This window comes from Spodoptera frugiperda, chromosome 28 (genome assembly GCF_023101765.2).
Source record: "Spodoptera frugiperda isolate SF20-4 chromosome 28, AGI-APGP_CSIRO_Sfru_2.0, whole genome shotgun sequence".
Classification (NCBI taxonomy): domain Eukaryota; kingdom Metazoa; phylum Arthropoda; class Insecta; order Lepidoptera; family Noctuidae; genus Spodoptera; species Spodoptera frugiperda.
In genome coordinates, this window is record NC_064239.1 from 10,823,239 (window position 1) to 10,847,868 (window position 24,630).

The following is a 24,630-nucleotide window of genomic DNA, read 5'->3' on the forward strand; positions in this document are numbered from 1 at the left end:
CCGTAATCTTCCCCTGTTCCAAATTTCGTTCCATTCCCTTCAGCAGTTTTGGTGTAATTGAGTAGCAAATATTCAAAATAACACATAAAATTTTGAATTTATAATATTAATTAAGTAAGATTAGTAAGATTGGTGCTATAAAAATAAGTTTCAATACGAATATTCATTTAAAATGGCTTATGAAATTGAAATGATTAACAAAAGTTGTTTTTATTCAACAACATTTAGTCTCATTAAAACCAAAATGCAATCTTTTAAAAATTAATTATCATTATTAAATCTTAAGTTACGACTTAAATACCACTTAAGTGCATCCGCATAATTCTTCTAGAAACAAATTGACGTAATTTTTGCATAACAAGATATACAGACATTTGAGTAAGTAGGTACTAGAGTACCTACTACCAACACAACTATACGGACACTTCAATCTACTCAAAATATATGCACTTGGCCTCTCTTTTAAATATTAAAGAAGGTCCAAACGGTCTTCTGCTATCAATAAGGTTCACGTTTTACTGCATGGCGTCTCACTCTTCAACCAAACTACTCAATCCTTACCTTTCCAATTTGTTTTCTTTTATGGTTGGCCCATGGCATTTACTCGTGGTATGTAGTTTTCTAGTAATGAAAAATGGAAACATAATATATTATATTTACCACAATTTTGTAACTTGTACCGTGTCTTGATAACATAAAATCATTGATAACATAACATAAAATGATGACTTTATAGGTTTGAATCTTTATTTTTTTAATTGTAATAAATACACAAAAGAAATACCTTTTTGAGGGAAATATACGAGTACAAAAACAGTTTTGACAAAATAAAACACAGTAGTTAAGTTTATTTGGAGAAACAGCTCCTTCACTGTATTTATTAAGCAAACGATTCCCTTAAAGGCGTTATTAAACTTGTAAATTATCTGAATATTCACTTAAGTATAGTTAAAAGGTCGATTTCGATACATTCACATCATAAAATACTTCCTTGTAAATAAATCATTTACGTATTCAGAGTTGACGAACTCAAAGTATTTTTTAATTTAATAAATTTATACGGAATATTCATGTAATTATATGCATTTTCTTTGTAAATAAATTATCATTATATTTGTTTTATGAAATATGCATCACCTGATGGTAAGCAATCCCCGCCGGCCATGAGCACTTGAAATACCAGAGGCGTTACAAGTGCGTTGCCGGTCTTTTGGGGGTAAGGAATTTAAGGGTTGTTGGGGAATCGGGGATTGGGAAGGGGTAATTGGGGTAATTAAAAATTACCTACATATCTATTGTTATTACTGCCTCGTTAGTCGAGTGGTTGCAAGTGCGTTTGCCAGGCAATGGCTCTCAGATCAGCATTATCATACTTCGATCTAATGTGTTAACAGCCAAAATCTGTTCGCCTATTCAGGAAATAAAAAACATATGCTGTCATTACCTTGATCGAGGCTAAAGAAACAACTTTGATAACTTGATCTATTTAATTATGTATGTAGTCAGACAGCAGATAAGTCAAAATTTTGAAGGCCAAGGTCTATAAACTGGCCACCATGATTGTCCATTGTTGACTAAAGGCCTCATCTCGCACGGGGAAGGTTTGAGCATTAATCACCACGTATGCTCAATGCGGGCTGGCGATTTCAAACTTGTAATGATAATGTTTAATCATTAAATGAAAAAAAAAAAACAGTTTTATTGTAACTTTCGTGATAATAAACTAATTATTATGTTATCGGCTTACTTACGTAAAGTTTTGACGCAGCAGTAGCAGCGCGACAATCGCCGCATCGTGTGTCGCGGAATGCTGCTCATGAATATGAGCCTCTAGCAAGTCTTGAAACTAGTCGAGTTCCTCGTCTAAACGTTACGTGAGTAAGCCGAAAACATAATAATTAAAATCCAGTTTGTTTTAATCGAAATCTCAAAAGATTATTTCCGTCTTTAAAAGCATTGAACCTTATCGATTTACTTAGTAACCATTCAACCAACAAGATAGTCCGAATAAAAAGACTGATGATGATATTTATTCAAACTTTCTAGATAATGACTCTCAGCAAAACAAGTACTTAAGCCGTTAAGTACCTAAGCCATTGCTCAAAGCGTAAGAACATTATGATTGCACAGTTAGTCATTTTACAACAGCCCATTTCATTATCTTTGCAATATCCGTCCTGGTTTTCCATTTATGCAATCTGATCCTACGTGATGTTACTTCGATAGGTGACCAGGCTCTCGCACACCTACATTGTAGACTATTATTTAATGTAAATTTCTTAATTTTACTATAAAATTGTTGTATATTGAAGTTATAAGTTGAAATTAAAGTGTAAAATTTCGTGTATGCTAAAATTTTTTTTTCTTTAGGTGGAAATTTATAAATATCGTGTATCGTAAAGAAAAATATAGTTTAGTTATATATTTTTCGAAACTGCGGACTTCCTAGCGTGTTTACCGGGGCTCCTGCTAGAAAAGCAGGAGTAGGAACGGGGTGGTTTTTAGTCAGTAAGTTGTATATTTGTAAAGAAAGCCTACCCACGTCACCGTAGAAAACCTTAGTGTGGGGCAAGGTTTTAAAAATACCAGTACTTAGTTGACACCTTTAATAAACACAGATATAACGTATTTTTTTCTAAACAATTACGATACATATTATTATTTAATTAAATAGTACAGTCGAGTGAGATAAATTACAAGTTAATAGATTGCAGTTAGAAATAACATATAATTTAATTTAATGTGTTAGTGTAGTATTACCCTCACACGATACACCTTGGTGACGCATTTATAGCACGTGGAACACGTGATGATAGTCTGAGGATCTCAAAGTTATTATTAATTTTGTGATTTTGTTTATTATTTTTATAAATAAATTACCAAAGTTACATAATATATGTATATATTGTATTACTATTTTTTATTTACATATGTAGCTTCGGACTAACTAGTGGGTTTACAGGGGCTCCGGCTCGAAAAACAGGAGTAGGAACGGGTGGTTTTTAGTCAGTAAGAGTCTGAAACTCGCCAAGGCGAAAGAAAACAAAATAACAAACGTCCGAATTGAGTACCTCTTCTATTTTCGCATCATTAAAAAAGCCTTCTTTCTTATTGTCAAACTATTACAGCGACAAATTGTTAAAGGCCTTTATTTATAAAATAATGTACTTTATTATAAACTTTGAGAATACTAATTAAATTATGACAACCATAAAATGTGTCATAAAATAAAATTATAGTTGTCAAAGGATAAAATTAATTATCACTTGGCTACTGTTTAATTGCGCGTATGAATGGAAGAAGCCTTTCTGTTTATAATACCCGTATATTATTATCCACTAGTTGATATGCGCAGCTTCACTTGCGTGGATTGCAAACTTAACTTCATTTAAAATAAAAGTAGCATACGTTGTTCCTTAGTATATCAGCTACTTGCCAATAAATTGCTTGCCATTTCCTCTGAAATGGCTGGACCGATTTTGACGGGACTTTTCATCGGAACCAAATGACAGACAGACAAAAATTTTAAAACATGATATTTTATTCATCGTATGTTTATTCATATACGTTTAGAAAAAAAAAAAACATTTATATCCGATTTTATTTATTAGTCTACATTTAATTTAGACTTTTAACCGACTTGATCTGTCCCAGATCAAACATTTCCATTTTATGTGTCACTATCTGCTCCGATCCGGTTTTTCATCTATTGGTCGTAGCGTGATGTTTTATAGCCTTTTTCGATAAACTTACTATTCAATACAAAAACTAACGTTGGTCTTATGACCGATTCCCGTTTGGCGACAAACTAGTCACCGTCGAATTAAATTTAATAAAAAAATTCAATTACACATCAAAACGTATTTTGACGACCGCAACATAAAACAAAAACGTAATATTTTTTTAACACGTTTATAAAACAAGAATCACATTTGATTTATAATGTACCTACCTATTCAATAGCATTGACGTAAGGCACAAACCACTCCCATTGTAACAAGATGATTTTTGAAATAAACAAATAGTAAATAAATAATATTTTGTACCTAATTCATGATTAAAATTATTATGACGTATGAAGCTATGGAACATTCATATGATCTAACTGTACATATCGAAAACAACTGGCAGAAGCTAGTATTAAATACCTAAAGTATACAAACGTACCTATATGAGTTTGTATTTTACCCTCATGTATAACATACATACGATTAATTGTAAACCATTAACTTGTTAGGATAACTAAAAATTTGGGTTTACTCACATACATAAATGGAGTAAAGATCTACTAGTTTCGAGTATCACGGGACTCTTCATCATGAGCAGCGTGCGCAGACACGGCGACGAAGCCCCGTCTATTCATACTATTACAGTGTTTTTTAGTTATGCATTTACGATTGTTTTAATAAAAACTTGTTATGTAGAAAATTATTTTTCATGACATTTTAATTAGTATTCAGAACAAAAGAGATATCATTTGCATGAAATATTATTATTATTAGTTGCGACTTTTTTCTGCGACTAATTGCGCTGCAGTTGCTACAAATCGGTTTGCTCACGCCATTCTCTTATTGTTGGCTTGTCACTTGGTATCTTGCTTAATTAGCATTTATATTATCTACTTCAATATTTTATTTTTATATTTATTTATTATTTTCCTTAAACCAACAGGTGTAATAAATAGATATAAAGACTTAAAAAAATATTAAAACATAATATTGATTTCAGATCGAAATGCATATAGTTATGTTAATAGACAAATAAATTTAAAAATCTAGTAGGTATTCGTATAATTCAAAAAATACAAAAGCATAAAAATGAATCAAATGTATAAATAAATAAATAAAAGAAAAGGAGGAAATATTATTTGTTACCAACTATTGCTTGTGACTTCGTCCGCGTGATTAATGAACCCGGAAAAACTTAAAGTCTTTGATTTTATTCTAAACTAAAATATTTTTACTAAAATAATAGTAGCCTAAGTTACTTCTTAGTACATAACCTACCTACCAATGATAGTCATATGAAAACCGGCACAACCGTTTCAGTGATTACCTAGAACAAACAGACAGACAGAAAAGGTGTATCGTATGTACATTCATACGCATGTAGTAAAAAGCGGTTATTTCAAAATAATATATGGAGACAACAATTTTATTTATTAGTAGAATAGTGTATCATGCAGATGTAGATTAATAAAATGATAGTACCGTACCTAAATAGGCTACAATCAAATATTTCATCTACAAGTAATTTTTTTTTTCTTTCTTTCCAGGAGAACGCAAGATTCTTCATAATGTCTCCGGGGAGTTTCGTTCTGGTGAACTTACCTGCATTCTTGGTCCATCTGGAGCGGGAAAATCCACACTACTGAACATTTTGGCTGGCTATAAGTAAGTACTGTATCTATATAAGGTCTTGACAAAATACATAATAGTTGAGACTTATCAAAGTCAAAATCATTTATTTCAAATAGACCAGGAAGCCACTTTTTAACATCAAAGCAAATATAATAATATTAATAACGTCTGTCTGTCGGTCAGTCCTCTAGTGAAGCTATTTGCTCGTTTCATAGTGTAGATTCCTATGGAGAAGAACGAGCAAGAGACTCCATAGCTTAATCTTTTTCAATCAGATTCACAATATCAATCTTGGTTTATTCTTGGTATATTTCGATTACTTCAACTATGTGAGAACTTATAGATTTGGATTCCCAAAAACTCTTTTTAGCTATGTCCTCCTATGTGCATGAAGATTAATAAAGTAAATTAATTTTGATTAATAATCATTATCATCGTCATCATCATCATATCAGCTACAAGACGTCCACTGCTGAACATAGGCCTGCCTCAATGACTTCCAGATAGGCCGGTTGGAAGCGATCTGCATCCAGCGGTTAATTAATTAATTAATTTTGATTGTGTCAATTTAACATACTTCTTGTTGACGTCAACAAATTAACATACTTGGATGAAGGCAGTATTAAAACAAGTTTTAAGTATTTACGTATTTCTTTTGCTGGGGTATTTTTGGACAGTAAACGTCACAGATCCTTACTCTAGATCATGAAGATAATATGGCCGCGATAATTAATGAGGAAAACAAACAGTCCTCAATAACATTTAGCTTGGAATATTCCACTTGTAATATTCAGAGATATCAAAACCCCTTCTTACCACCATATTTAAGCTTCCTGTGAATCGATAAGAAATACGTTTTATGCCAGAAACTGCCTAAATTTTATAGTCTGTTTAGCGTCATCAAATAAAACGCTACATTAATTTTGAATTTATTTAGATGTTAAAGGTTTAATTGAGAAGAAAAATATAACAATAAATATTAGTATGCATCATTAGTAGAGTAATTGATTAGTGGTCTCATAAAGACTGGAAATAACATTATTTTACATAGACTTACAGCACGGCAGCGCCTGGGTTAGGGTTATACCTTTTAGGCTCTGAATTATTTCAAGTTTTGTATATCTGTATAGGGTTTTTTTGAGCAGGGAATATCATCCCATTGCTTCTCCTGCCTTGGGCGAGGTGAGAGGGAGTGTCAGACTCTTACTGACTAAAAACTGCCCCCGTTCCCACTTCTGCTTTTGGAGCCAAAGCCCGCTACGCAGTCTGGAGCTTCGCGGTTTTTAGACTTTAATTGTAGATTTTCGAGATTCAAATAAAATTGTAAAATGATATTTATTTTACAATTTTATTTCGATATATCCGATTTTTTTATTTGTAAAGGTCAAAGACTTCTATACTGTTAGTTATCAATTACACTTGTATTTAATCATTGAGATCCGGAGCTACGGCCTAGCGGGTTACCGGGGCTCCGGTTCGAAAAGCAGGCTCAAAAAAAAAATCATTATTCAGATATGTATGACATAATGATGGTCAGGTGAAGTCAGGTCAGGTTGCTTGTAATAATTTTTAACTGTAATACTATACTACCATAGGCATTGAGTTTATTGAACTAAAGTGTTTTTGTTGACTAAGAAAAAACTCAGTAGGTTTCCACGGATGTTTTTAACTTCTGTAATTTTTTGTTGCCTGTCATTTACATAACAGTGTTGTTAAACAACTGCTAACAAGTTGTAAAAACTATACGACATACTTAGTTACATTGATATAAACGTTGAGATAATTGAGTTTAATAAATAGTGATATTAAAACAATAAATGTTTTATATTCATTGTTATGATAGAAGTACATAATTTTGTATCTATGACTAAAACTCTCAAAGAACTTCCAAATACATTAAATCATTTTTTGAATAATTAGGGACCCTTTCCCACCAGAGATGTGCTATGCTACGCTGCTGTAGATGCATTTGGCTTCCATCAATCATATACATTGGTACACATAGCTTAACACTGGTGGAAACGGACTCATGTAAGCTATATTTTTATATGGGTGGCTTCCCTACTATCGATACAAATAAAATACAAATATTGTTTTATATACACATATTGTATTCGCATAGTGTATTCTCATACTCGAGGTGCGCATCTTCCTCGCACAGCTACATCGTTTGGTATCGGTTGAAACGGTCACATAAAACTCACAGTCAGCAGTCGGATCACACGCCGACCGTCAAGCGTGAGTTTCAAGGGTTCAAGAGTGACCTTGGCAAAGCAGCCTAACAAACCTTCATAAAAGGATTGGCCTAGTAATAACCTACCTTATAGGAATGGTAAACGATCAATTATGACAATTATTATCATTAAAAACATGCAATAAATAAGCCACTTCAACAGGGCGTGAATAATTAAAATTATATCTTTGCTAAATCTCATTCAACTTTTAATAAAACTATAAAAATTGCCAATGGTGTTATAAATTGCTTCGAATGTCCTATGTGTAATAGATTTTTTTTTTTTATTTACTAATTGTACAATATCTTCTCCGCAAAATAAAAATACGTGTCTAACGTTTTAATAATAATCTACCAGACGGACATTAAAATAAAAATTAGTCGTTTACCCTATTACTACTTACGATTGATTTACTCGTGTAACCTTCTTTTAAATTGCTATGTTTTACATTTATATCACATCTGTTTAACACACTTTAAAAGGATAACTAGGTAAAGGTTTACGAACAGTTCACCTAGTTTTGACCAGTAGATAGACTTTGTACATAATATTGTACTGTAAAATGAGGACAATACTCTTAGTACAAGTTCGGTTTACGTTGAATGAAAACGAAATGAGAGTGCGTTCGTCGCCCTTATTGGCCAACATGAATGAACTTACCAACCAGTAGTAAGTTTATAATTTAAGTATAGATAACTTTTAATAATGTGTACAGCAAGGATGTACCCTAACTCTAACTCCAAAATGCCACATGTAGCTTCTCTGTTAGGGATATCCAAGATCAGAGTCGATTGCTTACCATCACGTGGTGTGTTACTGGAACTGACACTCGTTATAAAACTAATATTTCAATATTTTTTTATAAGTCGTCATTATAGAAAACCCTATATCGCTTTACCAGTGAATATCTGAAATCCTTTACTCTACAAAACTAAGAACTTTAAAAATATACATTCAAACTGTACTTAACATCATTTTCATTATAAAAGACTAAACCAATTAGACAGTCTAGCATCTTCTGTCTTCTTATCTAGTTTTAACTTGGAAATTAACTCAAATTCATTAAGCCTATCGTCTTAGCTCGTGTAACCTCAATATGTCAATCTCATATAAAATTACCTTAATTACTGTTAAATTGACCTTCTCATTAGAATAATAAATTGATCAAAGGATTAATTTGTTATTGCATAATAGTATGACGTCAAGATAAGTTAAAGTTGTCTTGACATCATCGTTTATTTTTGTTTAAATTTTTAACATGTGTCCTTGAAATTGAATCCTGAATTCAATTTCAAGGACACAAGGTACTTGATGAAATTGAATCCTGAATTCAATTTCACACTTTAATGTCACTCGATTTTTTTTTATTTCTCAAATGTAAAGAGAACATTTTATATTTTATTAATTTAATTAATTTACAAACAAATGACAAAGTTGCAAATTGAATCATTGAGTTATTATTATACTGCTATTTTACCAGTCATACTCGTATTCATTGGTACACATAGCTTAGTACTGTTGGAAAAGAAAAGGGCTCAGCTAAGTTATGTTTTTTTTTATACGGAAGATACGTGCTATCGATGCGTACTATGAATGTGTGCTATGCAGGGCTTCCCTATGCAGGACTATCGATACATCGCATCGAGCTACACATCTTCCTCGCACTGCTACGTAGCTTAGTATCAGTGGAAACGGTCACAGTTTCACAGCTTAGCTGTTACATCTTCGTTGCATAGCTACATAGCACGTCTCTGGTGGAAAAACACTCTTAGATACAGCTATCTTTGAATGCAACCATTGTATTTTCATTCGAAGTGAATGTGAACGATTCATTCAGATGATATAGTTCGGGTTTCCAGCGAATACGAATGAACTACATATTTGGTTATACGTTGGAATGGCTGTGCGTGGATTCGTTCGTTCGTTTGGGAATTTCGGCCATGCACCAAAAAGCAGTGGAAATAGTTCTCGAAACTATTTCGTAGCAATATTTGTTGATTGTACCCGTTTTAATAAAGACATACATACGTACAGAAGCTTTCGCCTATCTCCCATGAGGGTAGGTAGAGATAATGGAATGCCAATTGCTACGAAGCTTACATACTTCCTTCGCTTCACCAACAGTCATCATCATTATTTTCAAGCATACTCGTTTTAATGAAAACACTTAAAACTAATATTAAATAAATTAATTGTACTGTACTGTTTTATATACATAATTCTGTTGGTTTTAGCAAAAAGCAACAATACAAAACAATACGGCTCATAGTTTTTGTAGCAGTTGAATCAAAATAATAATATGAAATGAATGGAACAAGAATCAATAAATATTTTTATTCAAATCCTCTAGGAGACTGAAATAACCTTTTTTTTCTTTTGCAGTTCAAATGGAGTAAAAGGTAGAATAACAGTGAACGGTCACACTCGTGAAATGAAGCTGTTCAAGAAACTCAGTACTTACATCATGCAGGAGGATCTCCTTCAACCAAGGTTGACAGTGCAAGAGTCCATGATAATCGCAGCCAATTTGAAGCTTGGCAAAGAACTGGGAAAGGCTGAGAAGGAACTAATAGTAAGAATGTCATTTTTATTCTTCATGGCTTGTTTTAACTCTTCTAATGTTGGAAGTTTAAATAATGGCGCTGATTATACAATCATGTGATATATTATCTGTCCAGTCTGCTCCTGAGTGGAAAAATAATATTAAAATATTTTTATGCATCAATTCTACATTCAATTTGACAAATTTTTATCTGTACCATATCATACATTATCGAAACTTTATTTATGCAAAATAAAATATATAGATCATATAAACTATACAATAATAGTCAAAAGCACTTTAAATGTCACAGTAAATGGCAATATTGATTGTAGGAAGAATGTAGGTATTCTCGTCATAAAGGAATGTCCTTTTAAAATTAAATAACCATTCAGGCAATTATAGGTTTAATCAAGGTCATTTTTATTTATTTTTAGTAGAGTCTCGGAAGTAGGAAAGGAGTTTATGTAAAAATATTATTATCTGCCTCATAATAAAGTCTTTTTTTTTTTTTTTTTTTGAGGGGGGCAAATCATCCAATGACTTCTCCCGCCTTGGGTGAGGCGGGAGGGAGTGTCAGACTCTTACTGACTAAAAACCACCCCGTTCCTTCTCCTGCTTTGAGCCGGAGCCCCGGTAACCTTCATAATAAAGTCTAGGAACTAAAAGAAGAAGTATTTTCCATGTATCAGACAAATTTGTGTAATAAAATAGTGTACAATGGTTGTCATATGCGCCTGACCGAGTTAATGTTTGCTTGCACCTAATAAGAAGCGGGGTAGTAGCAGTTCACGGCGCCGGCGCAGGTTGTGGAACAACATCAAACGCACCATTTACACGTGATGTGTCACTAAGCTGTGATGATATAGCTTTTCTATTAGATTAGACATTTATGGAGCATGGCTTAATGTTTTTCGGGGTGCAAGCAAAAAAATTTCAAAGATTTTTTTTTATACCTAAATCGAAACCTAAACCGTCATAATTCTTTTTGTACATATGTAAATACGTAACATCAAAAATACGATAGTCATTATTATTATTTTTTGGAAATACTAACGAGTAGGTTCTACGAAATTCTTATCCTAGCTTAGAATAAAAACAAGTTAATCATAGTGTATGAGAAGAGCTATTAAATAAACATAACGATATAAATCAGTCTCAGTCAGAAACCACGAAAATAAATACCTACAAATAACTGTATTATAAGATAGAAGTCATTCCTAATTAGAAATTATACTCTATCTAACTTTAATTAAGTATACTTTGCAGTACCTTTTAAATCGGATTGAGTCACGTTTGCTTTATATTGGACCATGAAAACTTTTAGATTGGATACTGAAGCAATCAGTCACTGACCGCTGATCTGGTTAGAAAGAGTAGGTATAAGATGGTCGATGATTTTTTTTAAACGAAGCCCCATACTAGGCTTTCTCCTGTGTCGTCGGTACGTTTACAAACATACATGTTCTCATACGTATGACACACAGACCCAAAACAGCAATATGTGGATCACAGAAAAAGTATCTGCGGAAACGAACCCGCTACACGTTGCGTGACAGCCAGTTGCCCAGCCACCGCGCCAACCGTGAAGTCATGATAATTTTACTTTATGCTTAAGATCTTAGATAAATAAATCTTTATCGAAAAATTTATAAGCTGAACCTTATGCTTGGAAGTATAAAAAACCACTCAAAGAATCTTCTGCCATTTTTTTTTACTTCTAACGCATTAATTATTATGTTTTTCGGCTTACTTGCGTAATTATTTGACGAAGAACTCGACCAGTTTTCTTAAGAATTTTAAGCCATGCTAGAGGCTCATATTCCTGAACAGGCATTCGTAAATAATTACCTGCGTGAGCTGAAAAACATGAGAATTGATTTGGTTGGTCTCACGAAAGTTATAATTTTAATGCATTGTTTTAGGTAGAAGAAATTCTTCAGACTCTTGGTTTATGGACACACAAGGCGACTATGACTGAAAAACTTTCAGGTGGTCAACTAAAGAGGCTGTCTGTTGCACTGGAGTTGGTCAATAACCCACCTATTATCTTTTTGGATGAGCCTACAACGTAAGTACAATCTTTCCATATATGTATTTCTACTTATTTTAGAAATCATTGTAGTATTAAATTTAACTTTCCTATTTTGATATTCATTTTAAAAAATCTCTTTTTATATAATCTTACTAACTACTACTAAATTTATTTAATCTAACTGACCTGTTATTCTTGTTTCGAAAAAAAGCTACATCCGCATGTGGCATATCACATATGCATATATGTATCACTCATACATAGATATAACTGTGATATATCAAAGGTAATATTGGCACCTTGCTAAGCAAGTTTGCAAACGTTTTCACAATGATAGAATGTCCACCAATTTACTATCTACATTTAAACAGATGATTCAATTATAAACAGATTAGCATATAAGTATACCACATAAAGGGGTTTGAGTAACTTTGTATGGACTTGTGGCGTCATTTATTTTTTCAGCGGCCACCAATAATTTTCATGTTACTTTGTTCTGCTGTGTTCATTATACATATATGTTCAATTATTTTTATCCTAAGTTATATCGAAGCTGAGATATTTGAGTTTGAAGAATTTAAAAATGTAGTCTCTATAAATACTTCAATTACCGTCCTGTGTGAAAAAAAATCTTAGTTATTGTATATTATTAGAAGATTGATATTAGTTATTGGCTTTACTGTTTCTCGACCTCTCGTCTATCAATGTGACGTTAGTATTGGGCCCTAGGAAATAATAAAAACACAGTATTATACCTTATTGCATTCATTACATGATTTTTAAACACACATTTACATATTAACTTTCTTAGTCCATTACCATCGAATAATGGTATCTAAAAATTGTGCCGGCGGAGTCAGATTATTTTGATATCTGCCCCATCCCATGTACCATATAATGGACATTATATGCGAACAGCAGTCTAAGGTCCGTTTTCCGATTATACATGAGCAATAGTAGCCCAATATTGCATCTAGCCCTTGTGCATCTTGCCCTTCCAGTGTTTCTACCAGAAAGTCGACCCATGATATGTGTGACCAAAAAAAAAAAATTATGTAATATTTTAAATAGATTCATAGGTAGTCATACAGACCTTTGCCAAACAGGGGATGTACTATGCTAACTAGACACATAACGCTCTGTAATGTCTAGGTACGCATTTTTCGGGGGGGTTTGAACCCCCAACCCTGGCTACGCCTATGGTCGTTATAATTATCCACAAGTCCACGAGAGATTAGAAGCGCGCCACACCATCGGCCCATAGATAAAGAGTGCAATAACATTTAATAACTTCTTCGATTTCAATGACCAATATAAAACCAAATATCTCAGTTCCGATATGGTTTAGAGAAATATGACCATAATAGCTTTTGATCGCTGTATTCTGTTCTTTCATAATATTTAAGTTTCATTACTGGCCGCTCAACTTCAAAACGACGCCAACTTTACCCAAACCCCTTTATCGCTACCAGATAAATTAAAAATATCCAGCTCTAGATACCTTCCGAACAAAAACATCACAATTCATTTACTGTGCCAAAACCACAAATAACGTAAAAACATCCCATGTTTTTCAACCCCGATGACGTTTCTCTCGTTACAAGGGGCGAGTTAAAAAAAACAATTAGACACAGCCATAACAAGAATAATGCGAACGTTTGAGGAAAAACATAATCCTCGGATTAGACATGAGTAATTGGAGTCATTATGCTTCCCTCATATGTTAGTAATACAATTTTTCTGGACCAAACCTTCTTATGGACAACGAAAATTCCCTTATTTAATTTAGGTAACCCTTATTTCGTAATGAGGTAAACGTGTTTTCTTGTTCGTCATCCGGGAGAAGGCATGTAAAAAATTGGATTGTATCAAATAAACATCCAGGTAACCCTTGTTTTTTGCTTTCCAGAACATTAGTCCATTTCGGACATAGTCCATTTAATTTTAACCTTCATGAAAATTCTTCCAATAATGCTTCATTACAAATTGCCTGTTAGTTAGGTATAGGTACATAAGCTACCCTTCTAATGTAACTAAAGCGATTGAAAGAGAAAATTCCCTAACAAAATAGACTGTAATCTGTATTCATCCTGAATCCGAGCTGAACAGCAATCTTTTGAAAGCTCGATATCTTTGAGGCAATTCATTAATATCTATTGCCCAAAAGGTCTGACCCAATCGAAAAGCTAAACAAAATTATATAAGCACAATGGGAGGTAATTGGCTTAATCACTAAGTCCCCCCATAACCTTTTATAGGACGTTTAACCTGAAACGTGTTTACGGAATCACGGTCATGTACTCAATCCATCGAGAGTGGCCATTTTGTCAAAAATTGTTAGTAGAACCCTTGAAACTGATTTGTGGGACCTTTTTGAGGAGATCGGGCTTGTGTTGCATTAATTTGATCCTGGTCCTTCAGGCCTTATTTTGTAGTATCGATGAGACAATGTATGATTACTACTGAAAATTAATGTTAAATTTAATCGTTCTAAAAAATTATCTTACGATGAAAAAAAATTGGACCCGCTTGTACTTTTTAAATGTTTCTTTACTTGAACTAATTCAACGATTATCAGTAGTCAAAGTCAAAGTCAAAATTATTTATTTCAAATAGACCAGGAAGGCACTTTTGAACGTCAAAGCTGTCGGTCAGTCCTCTAGTGAAGCTATTTGCTCGTTCCAAAGTGTAGATTCCTATGGAGAAGAACAAGTAAGAAACTCCATAGGTTACTCCTTTTCAATCAGATTCACAATACAATTCTTGGTTACATTGTTTCGATTACTTCAGCTATGTGAGAACAATGTAAAACTAATATACAGTCAAAGTGACAGAAAAAGAAAATAACCCAGAGGACAATAAAAATTAATGCAGTCCGGAGCTGACCAGTCCCAGTTGACAGCGCCCGTTCACGAACATGACACGTACACCAGCACCGCCCAACTCAACCATGTTGCAGGGAATCGAGCGATCCAATGCCCGTGCCGCCGCCAATGAGACCTTTGAGTGAGCATGACAACTCCAAGCTGACATAAATGCATTCTACTAGTCTAATTTGATTTCAGTTAATTACAGGGCTCCCACATTTACAATAATTGTATAAAGTACAGAATACATCGAAATAACATGGTTATATTACTACGTTTTATTAGTTAGTATCATCTCTGTTTAAATACGTGTAAAATTATCTTTTTAAATAGCGTGTTAAAAAAGGTCAAGTAGTATAAAGAAGTTAATTATATAATTCAGTAACAGGCGAAGCTACAACGCAAACTGTACTAGATTTCAGAGATCCAAATAAAAGAAGAGTAGCGTTCTACAGCTATATTCATACTCCAGCATTTTCATTCATGGTGCACTAATTTATTCATTATCTTTTGTACCATATGGGATTTACGTGTCGGATCTTTATTCCGATTTGATTTAGGATCCATGTTCAATTGTGCCCAATAAAACAAAATGAAAGATCTCAAATATAAAATGTAAGTGATTAGAACAAATTCTGTAGATTAATTTTCTTTGTTCAGGAATTTTTAATTAATGAAATATTTGAAGTCTTAATATATGATGTAATTAAGTTAAGATTTATAGAAAAAAATACCAAAGAATCATCGAAATCTAGGTTTTTTATAGTTAGTACGTACAATGAATCGGAATTGTTTGTAAAACCTTTATTTAAGTTTTAACAAAAGTAGGCCAGAAAATTATAAGACAACTTACCATATTACATTTCTTCTCGTTACCTTAATATCTATCCAAACTTCTTTAAAAATATATTTCGTCTCGAAGGACCAAAAAATCCTTAAGAATAAAGATTTATCTTCTTACCTAGCCAATTTGAAAATATAATGATATCCAACAAACCTTTTGTAGTTCATGGTTGAATATGTTATTATATTATTGTGGCCGAGATATATAATAAATCTAACAAGTATTTATTTATAATAGCCTTGTAACTTAATATATTTCTTGCGTGCAAACCGTTAATGGTCCTTTGTGAGGTATACTTGGCCATCTGCATCTTAAGTTTTTACCGCAAAAAGCAATTATTTTAAACTAAGTTCTTTGTTGATTGTGTCATTGGTGCTTCAATGTAATTAAGTTGTTATGTTATATTTATTTATAATATTTAATTTTAAATACTTAGTTGATACAGTGGATAGAAATTTTTTGCAGATCGTGTAGTACCGACTAAGACTAATACCGACGATAATTATTAAAACTTTTCGGTTATTGAGAAATCAGCCATAGCAACCGCATAATATAACGTAACATTTTATAATCTATATTTGAACTATCGGCTTCGTTTAGACTATCAACCAACTTATTTTTTTTAAACATCATAGTTTTAAATCTATGTAAAATATTTTAAACACATAAAATCACATTATACTAATATTATAAATGTGAAAGTTTATTTGTTTGTCAATCAATCACGCTGAAACTACTGAACGGATCTTGATGAAATTTAGTTTACAGACAGGGTATAAGTTGCCTTGGGTGATTGGATTTTATCCGTTTTATCCGACGTTTTATCCCAAAAGAATGCAGGTGAAGCCACTGGCACAAGCTAAATATATTAAATCACTCGTATTTTCAGTCGTCATCACATTTTCATACACAAAACATAAAAGTTGCCTACCTCACAAACTCGTGCCTGTAAAATTTTGTAACCGGCTTTAATTTTAACCGTATTTAACTTCATGGGGTCATAACTCAATTTCATTTGCTTAGGCATGTCAACAAAGCGTAAAATTTAAGGATAATAAAACAATGCTCTTTGCCAAGTGTAAAATACTGTGTTTACTATGCCAGTGGAAAATTATTGTAATATTCAATTAAATTGTACTTAAAGTACCAGAGCTATGTTTCGGCACGAATAAGCCGGCTCGACCGGAGTGGTACTACAGCCTCATAGAAAGCCGACGTGAAACAACGCTTGCGTTGTTTTTCATTGTGTGGGAGAGGTTACCGGAGGCCCAATTAGTTCCCTCCCCAATCTTCCCAAACCTCGATTCCCCAAAAACCTAAGTCCTAACCACCAAAAAGCTAAAAACGCACTTGTAACGCATCTGGTCTGTCGGTGTAACGTAGATTTGATTGAACCTCGTTTTATTTTAAGATTTTATTAAGTTTTTAATAATTGCCAAAAATGTTGGTCGCTTTTTCAAAATTAGCGTTAAAATAGAACTAAAGAGCAATAATACTATTTGGAAATAAAATATTTACTACTAAAATAACAATAATATTTTTTTTTATTACAGTGGTCTGGATGTCGTCTCCATTCGTCAGCTGGTGGTACTCCTTCGACTCCTGTCTCGTCAGGGCAGGACCATTGTGTGCACAGTCCATCAGCCATCTGCCTCGCTCTTCACCCTCTTCGACAGAATCTACGTATTGGCTCGGGGAATGTGTTGTTATCAGGTATTTAGTGTTGCATCTTTTGTAGGAGTGGCTGAATATAATATTGTGTCACCTTTTGCAAGTTTTTTGGTCATTGCCCGGTGTCATGTAGGCCATTGTGAAGTGTTTTGTATAATTAGTTAAATAACTAATTACACAAGTAAATGTAGATTTTCAACCCGCATTGAGCAAGCGTGGTGATTAATGCTCAAACCTTCTCCGTGTGCGAAGAGGCTTTTGGTTAGCAGTGGCTACTTATTATAGGCTGTTGATGTTGTTGTGACGTGGAATGATGATTCACAAGTCTTCATATTGTGACAAATTTGTAACAAAATTTATAAAACCTGAAACGGAATGTTTACACTCGTATTTGTACACTCCTTATTTTACTTATGTCAGAGACTAGAAATTATTTTTATCTCTATACATACAGAACTAAAATCGTTCCTCGCAAAAGTAGTTAGAGAAAATACATAACTGAATGATAGAACTGAATTGACTCCGTTCAACAATCGGCCTTGTGTCTTAGTCCAAACCAAGTGTCTAAAATTTAGTCTGATGTTGGAAACTGGAGCATGAAATCAAAGGTCCATTAATAAGTATTTGTATCACGCACACAATACCTTACAAATAGTCAAACCACTACGAAACTTAGATTGTCTTACGAACTAATTATCCAACTTCCTATCAGGAAAGGTGTCAATCAAGTGAAACTTCCCTTATACCCAAATCAAATGGTTTATTCATTAAAATCGTCACGTTTTGATTTACTTATGTCACCAATTTAATTGTTTTTGCCGTATTTTCAAAAGGGCTTCGGTTTTGTAGTACGATTTTGACGTTTACGATATTTGGGTAATATTGTGGTGTATTACATACAGTATACGTCGTAGTGGCCCGTAGGTTTAAGACGTCAGCTTCTCATGCATGAAAATGCGAATTAAAAACCTACAAACGACAAGTACCGATGTGACTTTTCCGAGTTATATGGACTTTCCAAGATTACTTAGACACCACTGACAAACGGCTTATAATTCCTAATTATAAGTTTGAAATCGCCAACCCGCATTGAACAAGCGTGGTGATTAATGCTCGAATTTCTCCGTATGAGAAGAGGCTTTTAAGCAGCAATGACCACTATTGATGTGATGTGTTATAATATTTTGTTTATGTTTATAGAAAGTCAGATGACTTTTACATATTGAAGCGCATTAGTATCTAAATAATAATTATTTTATCTTAAAATTATAATTTATTTAAAGCGTTATAGATAATTATTGTATGTTTTTATCGTATTTTACTTAAACACGTTAATTCTCTTGTTAGGAATTCTTGTTTAAATATGTCCAAATTTTTTTAACTTAATTAATCTGACTAAAGACCTACATTAATCGACCTTCAACATTTTTTTCATACTTTAAACCTAGGTGAGTAATTTGAAATATTTTTAGTATTAAACTTTTTAATTAATTTAAATGATCGTCATTAGTATTCAGATAGGACGCCGTACACCTGACGCCAGTGATTACTACAACTAGTTTTCATAGAAATTATTTTATTTTAGTACTTAGGTACTTTTAGTTAGAAGACATTAGAAGTAAGGAATTGTACATAGATTAGACTGGAACAGAGGCCCAACTCAGTTGATAGAAGATACGTAAGTACTTCTAACTCCTCTGGTATTGCTAGTGTCCATGTGCTGATCAGTTTTCCATCAGTTCACGCGTTACCTCGTTTGCCCCATTAGAATATTTATTCACAAGCTTATGGGCCCCTTGATAGTAAACGGTCTTGGACATTACAGCAACTGTTTAATAGGACCATCATTTTTCCAGATCCTTCCAATTTATCTCATCCGAACGACCTTGCGGTTTACCGGGGCTTCAGTTCGAAGTAGAAATAGAAACAGCGTGGTTTTAAGTCAGTAAAGAGTCTGAAACTCTCTTTAGCCTTACTCAAGGCCAAAGACGACATTTGATGACTTTCATGACGGTCTATATAATCAGTTGTATAAGAAAAGTCTGATCGAATTTAGTTTCACTAAAGAAACTGTAATGGCGGCTTGACAAAAAATATTTATTACCTTTTTATAAACAGACAATGGCAACAAAGTTACATACTGTGACATCAGATATCACTACCAGGAATTTAACTAAAAACTATTTGGTATTATTTTGTTATAATCAACAAAAGCGAAGCAAACAAATGCGTTTAACGACTTGAGTTTTGTAAGCTTACTTACAAAATCTAAAAATAACCACTAAAAGAATCAGTGTACCTATTTTTAAAGGCAAAGATAAAGAAATTTATGAATAACTGCGACTATAAAAGTTCCAACCATCTAACTCCCACATACTTCCATCGTTTGATTTATTCACAACTAACACTGAAGCGAGAAAACTTTTGTAAACATTTGTTTTATTCGTCTTCTCAAGTTCATAAGCTGTTTACGAGGTATTGATTCGGTATCAATTTCCTTTTCAAAAGTTATTTTGATATAGCGTAATATAATACGAATATTATACAATATTCCAGGATGGGTCGTATTTTTAAAAGTAACGTTGAGTTTTCGTGTGTTTTGCTAGGATTCCTTTGTAATAAGAGATTTATTTCTGTAGACTGTCTACTGAGCTTTCATTGACGCTGCATAGTATACGGTATTATTATATGAGTAATATGCCAAATACCTGACTCACGGTATTTTAAAAAAAGAGCAAGTTAAATTGGTTCATTACATCTAAAACTACAGCGTCACCGACAAACATGACATACATAAATATAACACCCATTTTGCATAGATGTTTAAAATCGATCGGGTTGACTGCACGGTTGGTGCGGTGGCTGGGTATCCGGCTGCGGCTCAACGTGTAGCGGGTTCGATTCCCGCAAAGAGAAATTCATTGTGAGATCCAGAAATTGTTTGTAAACGCGCCCACGACACTGGAGAAAATTCTAGTGCTGGGCAACTTTTTTTAGGTATCTATGTAAATTCATGCCGATTGATTTATTGGTCAAATTGATTGTAACATTTCAATCCTTTCAAATTTAATAAGAGCAATCGCTTATCAAAATGATTGTCTATTAACTTTAACGATAAAATTAAATACTGTATCTAATTGACATCAAATAGATCTTGAAAGTTTTTTTGAAGCTTAATCTTCATTATGAGAAATGAGGCATTTCATTTGCAATAATATCGCATCAATTACCAAATAATGAATAGAATATTATAATATTACTAATACTAAAGGGGCCACCAGAGATCTGCTATGTAGCTATTCTAGTTGTAAAATAGCTGTGCGAGGAAGATGCACATCTTGAGTATGCGATGTATCGATAACAGGGAAGCCATCTAAAGCACACATCAAAAGCATGCATCCATAGCACGCACCTTTCCATACACAAAACATAGCTGTGGAAGCCAAACGCATCCACAGCAACGTAAAGCAGCACATTTCTGGTGAAAAAGCACCATAATGATTGACGATACTATGTTTAGTTACAAAGGCAGGAAAATGATTTGTGAAAGTTAAAACAAAATTAATATATTCTAGACATTTTCGACATCAATCAGCTTAGCAAAATTTATTTAGGTATACTTGAATTATAATAATATAAACTAATATTTCTATCCATTTACTTCAAGTTATTATTTTGTTACCTCAAGTTAACAAACAAATCCTAAAAACACATTTACTTAGCTCTCACTTAACACGTTTTAATACAAGGGCGGTGACTACATAAACTTAACAGCTACGATACGTGTTTAACCCTAAAATGATGTCTCGATAATAGTCTGTCATAACTTCGGAGTGTTTCACTTAACCCTTGCGTGAGTAATGGTTCGGATATAAAACCCTTTTATGACGATTACTTTAAAATCTATTCGATTTTGCGAGTTTGTCACTCTATTTGAGAAGTTTCTTTTATATTTTTGTGTGATTTATGTATTTTGCATACAATGTTTAGGTTTGAAATTTGACCGTCTTTTGAGCTTGTTCGTAACAAGTTCAAAGTCTAGACTCAGCTCAGTATGAGCATGACTCTTCTAAGCATATTTTATAATATTATTATTTATATAGTTATAATGAACTGCGTCAACGTCCTTATCGGAATAGATTTTGGATTAACTTACTAATAAGCGTTTATAAACTTATAGGGCAATATTCTGTACCCTTAGTATGAATCTGCTATACGTTTAAAGTACTTAATCAAAACGAGAGCGCCTTTGGAGCACTGATTGTCCAGCTCAAATAAACCAGCCAATCAGATCGCTGGTCTTTCGTTTCAATTGGTTTAATTGTAGAACAAACTCATACTAAGGGTACAGATCGCCCTGTAAGTTTGTTAACGCTTATTAGTAGGTACAATAAAATCCTGTAAGTAGTAAAAAATATATCGAGAAAAAGTATCAGACATTTTTAATTCAAAAAGAACAGTACTAAAAGCTCTAATCTTTCTTAATACTACACAAAACGATTCAACTCGAAATTAATCTACATAGAAACCGAATCCCCACAAAATCTGATCATTAAAGTAACAATGTTATAAGATTTACTCCACAATTTAACACCAGCATTAAGGAGGTTTAATGCCAAGAGACAAGTTTAGTATTTAGTACTTAAACGGGTATTAAGATCATGCTAAGTTATTCATGACTTAACTTTGGTTGGGACATAAAAACTTGGACTATAAAATAAACATATTATTACATTTGACTCGATGTGAAGTTTGAAATATTAAGGTAGGTCCAGGCAGGTGGGGGGGCTATGAACGTTTACCCAAGGAGTCCCTAAAGGATTAGCAAGCACGGTGATAGTCTTTATGAGCTTGTGAATGCAGGATGGATGTATATAGAGTTTCTTGCTCGTTCTTCTCCATAGGAATCTACACTTTGGAACGAGCAAATAGCTTTGCTAGAGGACTGACCGAGAGACAGACATTTTATTTTAATATTGTAATATTTGCTTTGACGTTCAAAAGTGCCTTCCCGGTCTATTTGAAATAAATAATGTTGACTTTGACTTTGACTCTGACAAAAGCGTTGGAAAGTAGACAGATATGATATGACGATGTAAATGTGATATTTTTGTAGAATTAAAAATAGACGTTATAATGATTGGAGTGACCTCATTTTTAATAATGTTGTTAGAACAATATTATGTTGCTTTGCTATTACATATAACAATATCCATTTTGCGAAAAAAAAACTTTACATTTTTTATAGAATTGTTCTTATTTTAGCTACATTTATGTATAGCCTAGAATATAAAACTAACAGTTTAGTGGAAAACTAGGATTATTTATTTGAAATTTAGTATTACTCCTTCAATAATAACGAAATTTATTTTATTCCAGGGTGCACCTCAGCTTCTAGTACCGTACATGGCTGAAGCCGGCCACATTTGCCCCAAAACCCACAACCCAGCAGACTTCGTACTGGAAACTCTGGTGACTGATATCGAAACATCAGCTCCACTATCAGAGTTGTGCCAGAATGGAAAACTTTGCAGAAGACTGGACAGAATGATACCTAGAGGCCGGTTAGTAGTTGATTGTTTTTTTTTTTTTTTATTAACACATTGAACGATGTGGTGGTAAACGGTGGCCGACGTTAGCGGAGGATTTGTCTTCAACAGTTTTCTATTGGCAGTCAAAGATTTAATGGAGTTTATGAAATTACCACGATAGATAGGTAGACAGTCAATTAATGAACGGTATGCTATAATAATATTAATACGATAAATTAAACACAATTATAACGGTTTACTTGTGAGATCATGCTTTGTTCATGCCAAAGAAAGGATCGACTGAAGTGATACATCTGTGTCGCAAGAAATTCGTTTCGCCTTATGAATGAGGTTACTGAATACTCAATAAAGCAAATAATATATCACACACAGAACCTCCCGTCATTTTATACCCGAAGGAGTAGTTAAAGGTACATACTGTACGACTGGCACGTAAATTTTTTATAACATAAATAATTTATTTTTTCAGAAAACCCGTACTGCATTCAGAAGAGTCAATACAGAGAATATTTACGGAGCACGTGGCGAAAGACCAGCTCTCCAAAGTTGAATTCCCAACATCGTTCTGGGCACAATTTCTTATACTGAGCAGGCGAATGTTTATACAGAACAGACGAAATTCGGTAAGGAAGACTTTGTTTCAATAAAATTGTAATCTTAACACATTGAACGCCGTGGTGGTCACCGGTGACCGACGGTAGCGGAGGATTTGCCTTCAACAGTTTTCTATTGGCAGTCAAAGACTTAATATCATGTTCGAAAAGAAGCCAAACATATACTTTGATATTATATAGGGTTACAGGTTAAAGAGACTTTGATCCTTTAAGAGACATGATAGTTTTCATCATTTCTGACCGATTTGACCAGGGAACTCCATATCCCAAAATTTACCGTTCTCAAGTTATCGGCCTTTAATTTGCTTTTATTAACTATTCTAAGCGCCTGTTCCAGCATCTTCACATAAGTGCCCGATAAACTTATGTGACAGATAATGTACCTATACATATTACGTTCTTAATTCAAAGTATCTGACACATAGCGGCTAACCAGACATTGGTTTCAGACATCATTACCATTTCAAGACTCTATATTAATTTGTATAAAAATATTAATTGTAAAAAGCTCAATATCACATCTTTTACGACTAGACCAATTGTATAGTATTGTTTTTTATTTTTTAAATTAATCAAGTATTATTTTAAATTTCAGGCCTCACTATGGATTCAATTAACACATCATGTTTTATCAGCTATACTCCTGGGCAGTATATTCTTCAACGTGGGGAATAACGCGGCGAACCCTGTAGTCAACTTCAAATTCTGTCTAAGCTGCCTGGTCTTCTTCATGTATACCCATACTATGATTCCTGTTCTCATATGTAAGTAGAAATGAAACGAACTTGCATGGTTCTCACTCTTTTTTTAGAAAAATGATGATCTGGAATAATACATAACCTACTTTTAATCCCGCTAGTACGCGGGCGAAGCGGCGTCATTTTGATACCTAGCTTCATTTGTTAAGATTT

General features: G+C 33.3%; 1 protein-coding gene across 1 annotated transcript in view; it reads left to right on the forward strand.

Moving 5' to 3' along the window:
- The window catches only part of LOC118265299 (ATP-binding cassette subfamily G member 4-like), a 63,969-nt gene that overhangs the window by 36,284 nt on the left and 3,055 nt on the right, over positions 1–24,630 (forward strand). The window contains exons 2-8 of the mRNA XM_050705904.1: positions 5,276–5,393; positions 9,977–10,166; positions 12,062–12,207; positions 17,436–17,595; positions 22,933–23,117; positions 23,575–23,728; positions 24,315–24,483. Of these exons, the coding sequence (XP_050561861.1) occupies positions 5,276–5,393; positions 9,977–10,166; positions 12,062–12,207; positions 17,436–17,595; positions 22,933–23,117; positions 23,575–23,728; positions 24,315–24,483 (1,122 nt within the window). The remainder of the gene's footprint in view (positions 1–5,275; positions 5,394–9,976; positions 10,167–12,061; positions 12,208–17,435; positions 17,596–22,932; positions 23,118–23,574; positions 23,729–24,314; positions 24,484–24,630) is intronic.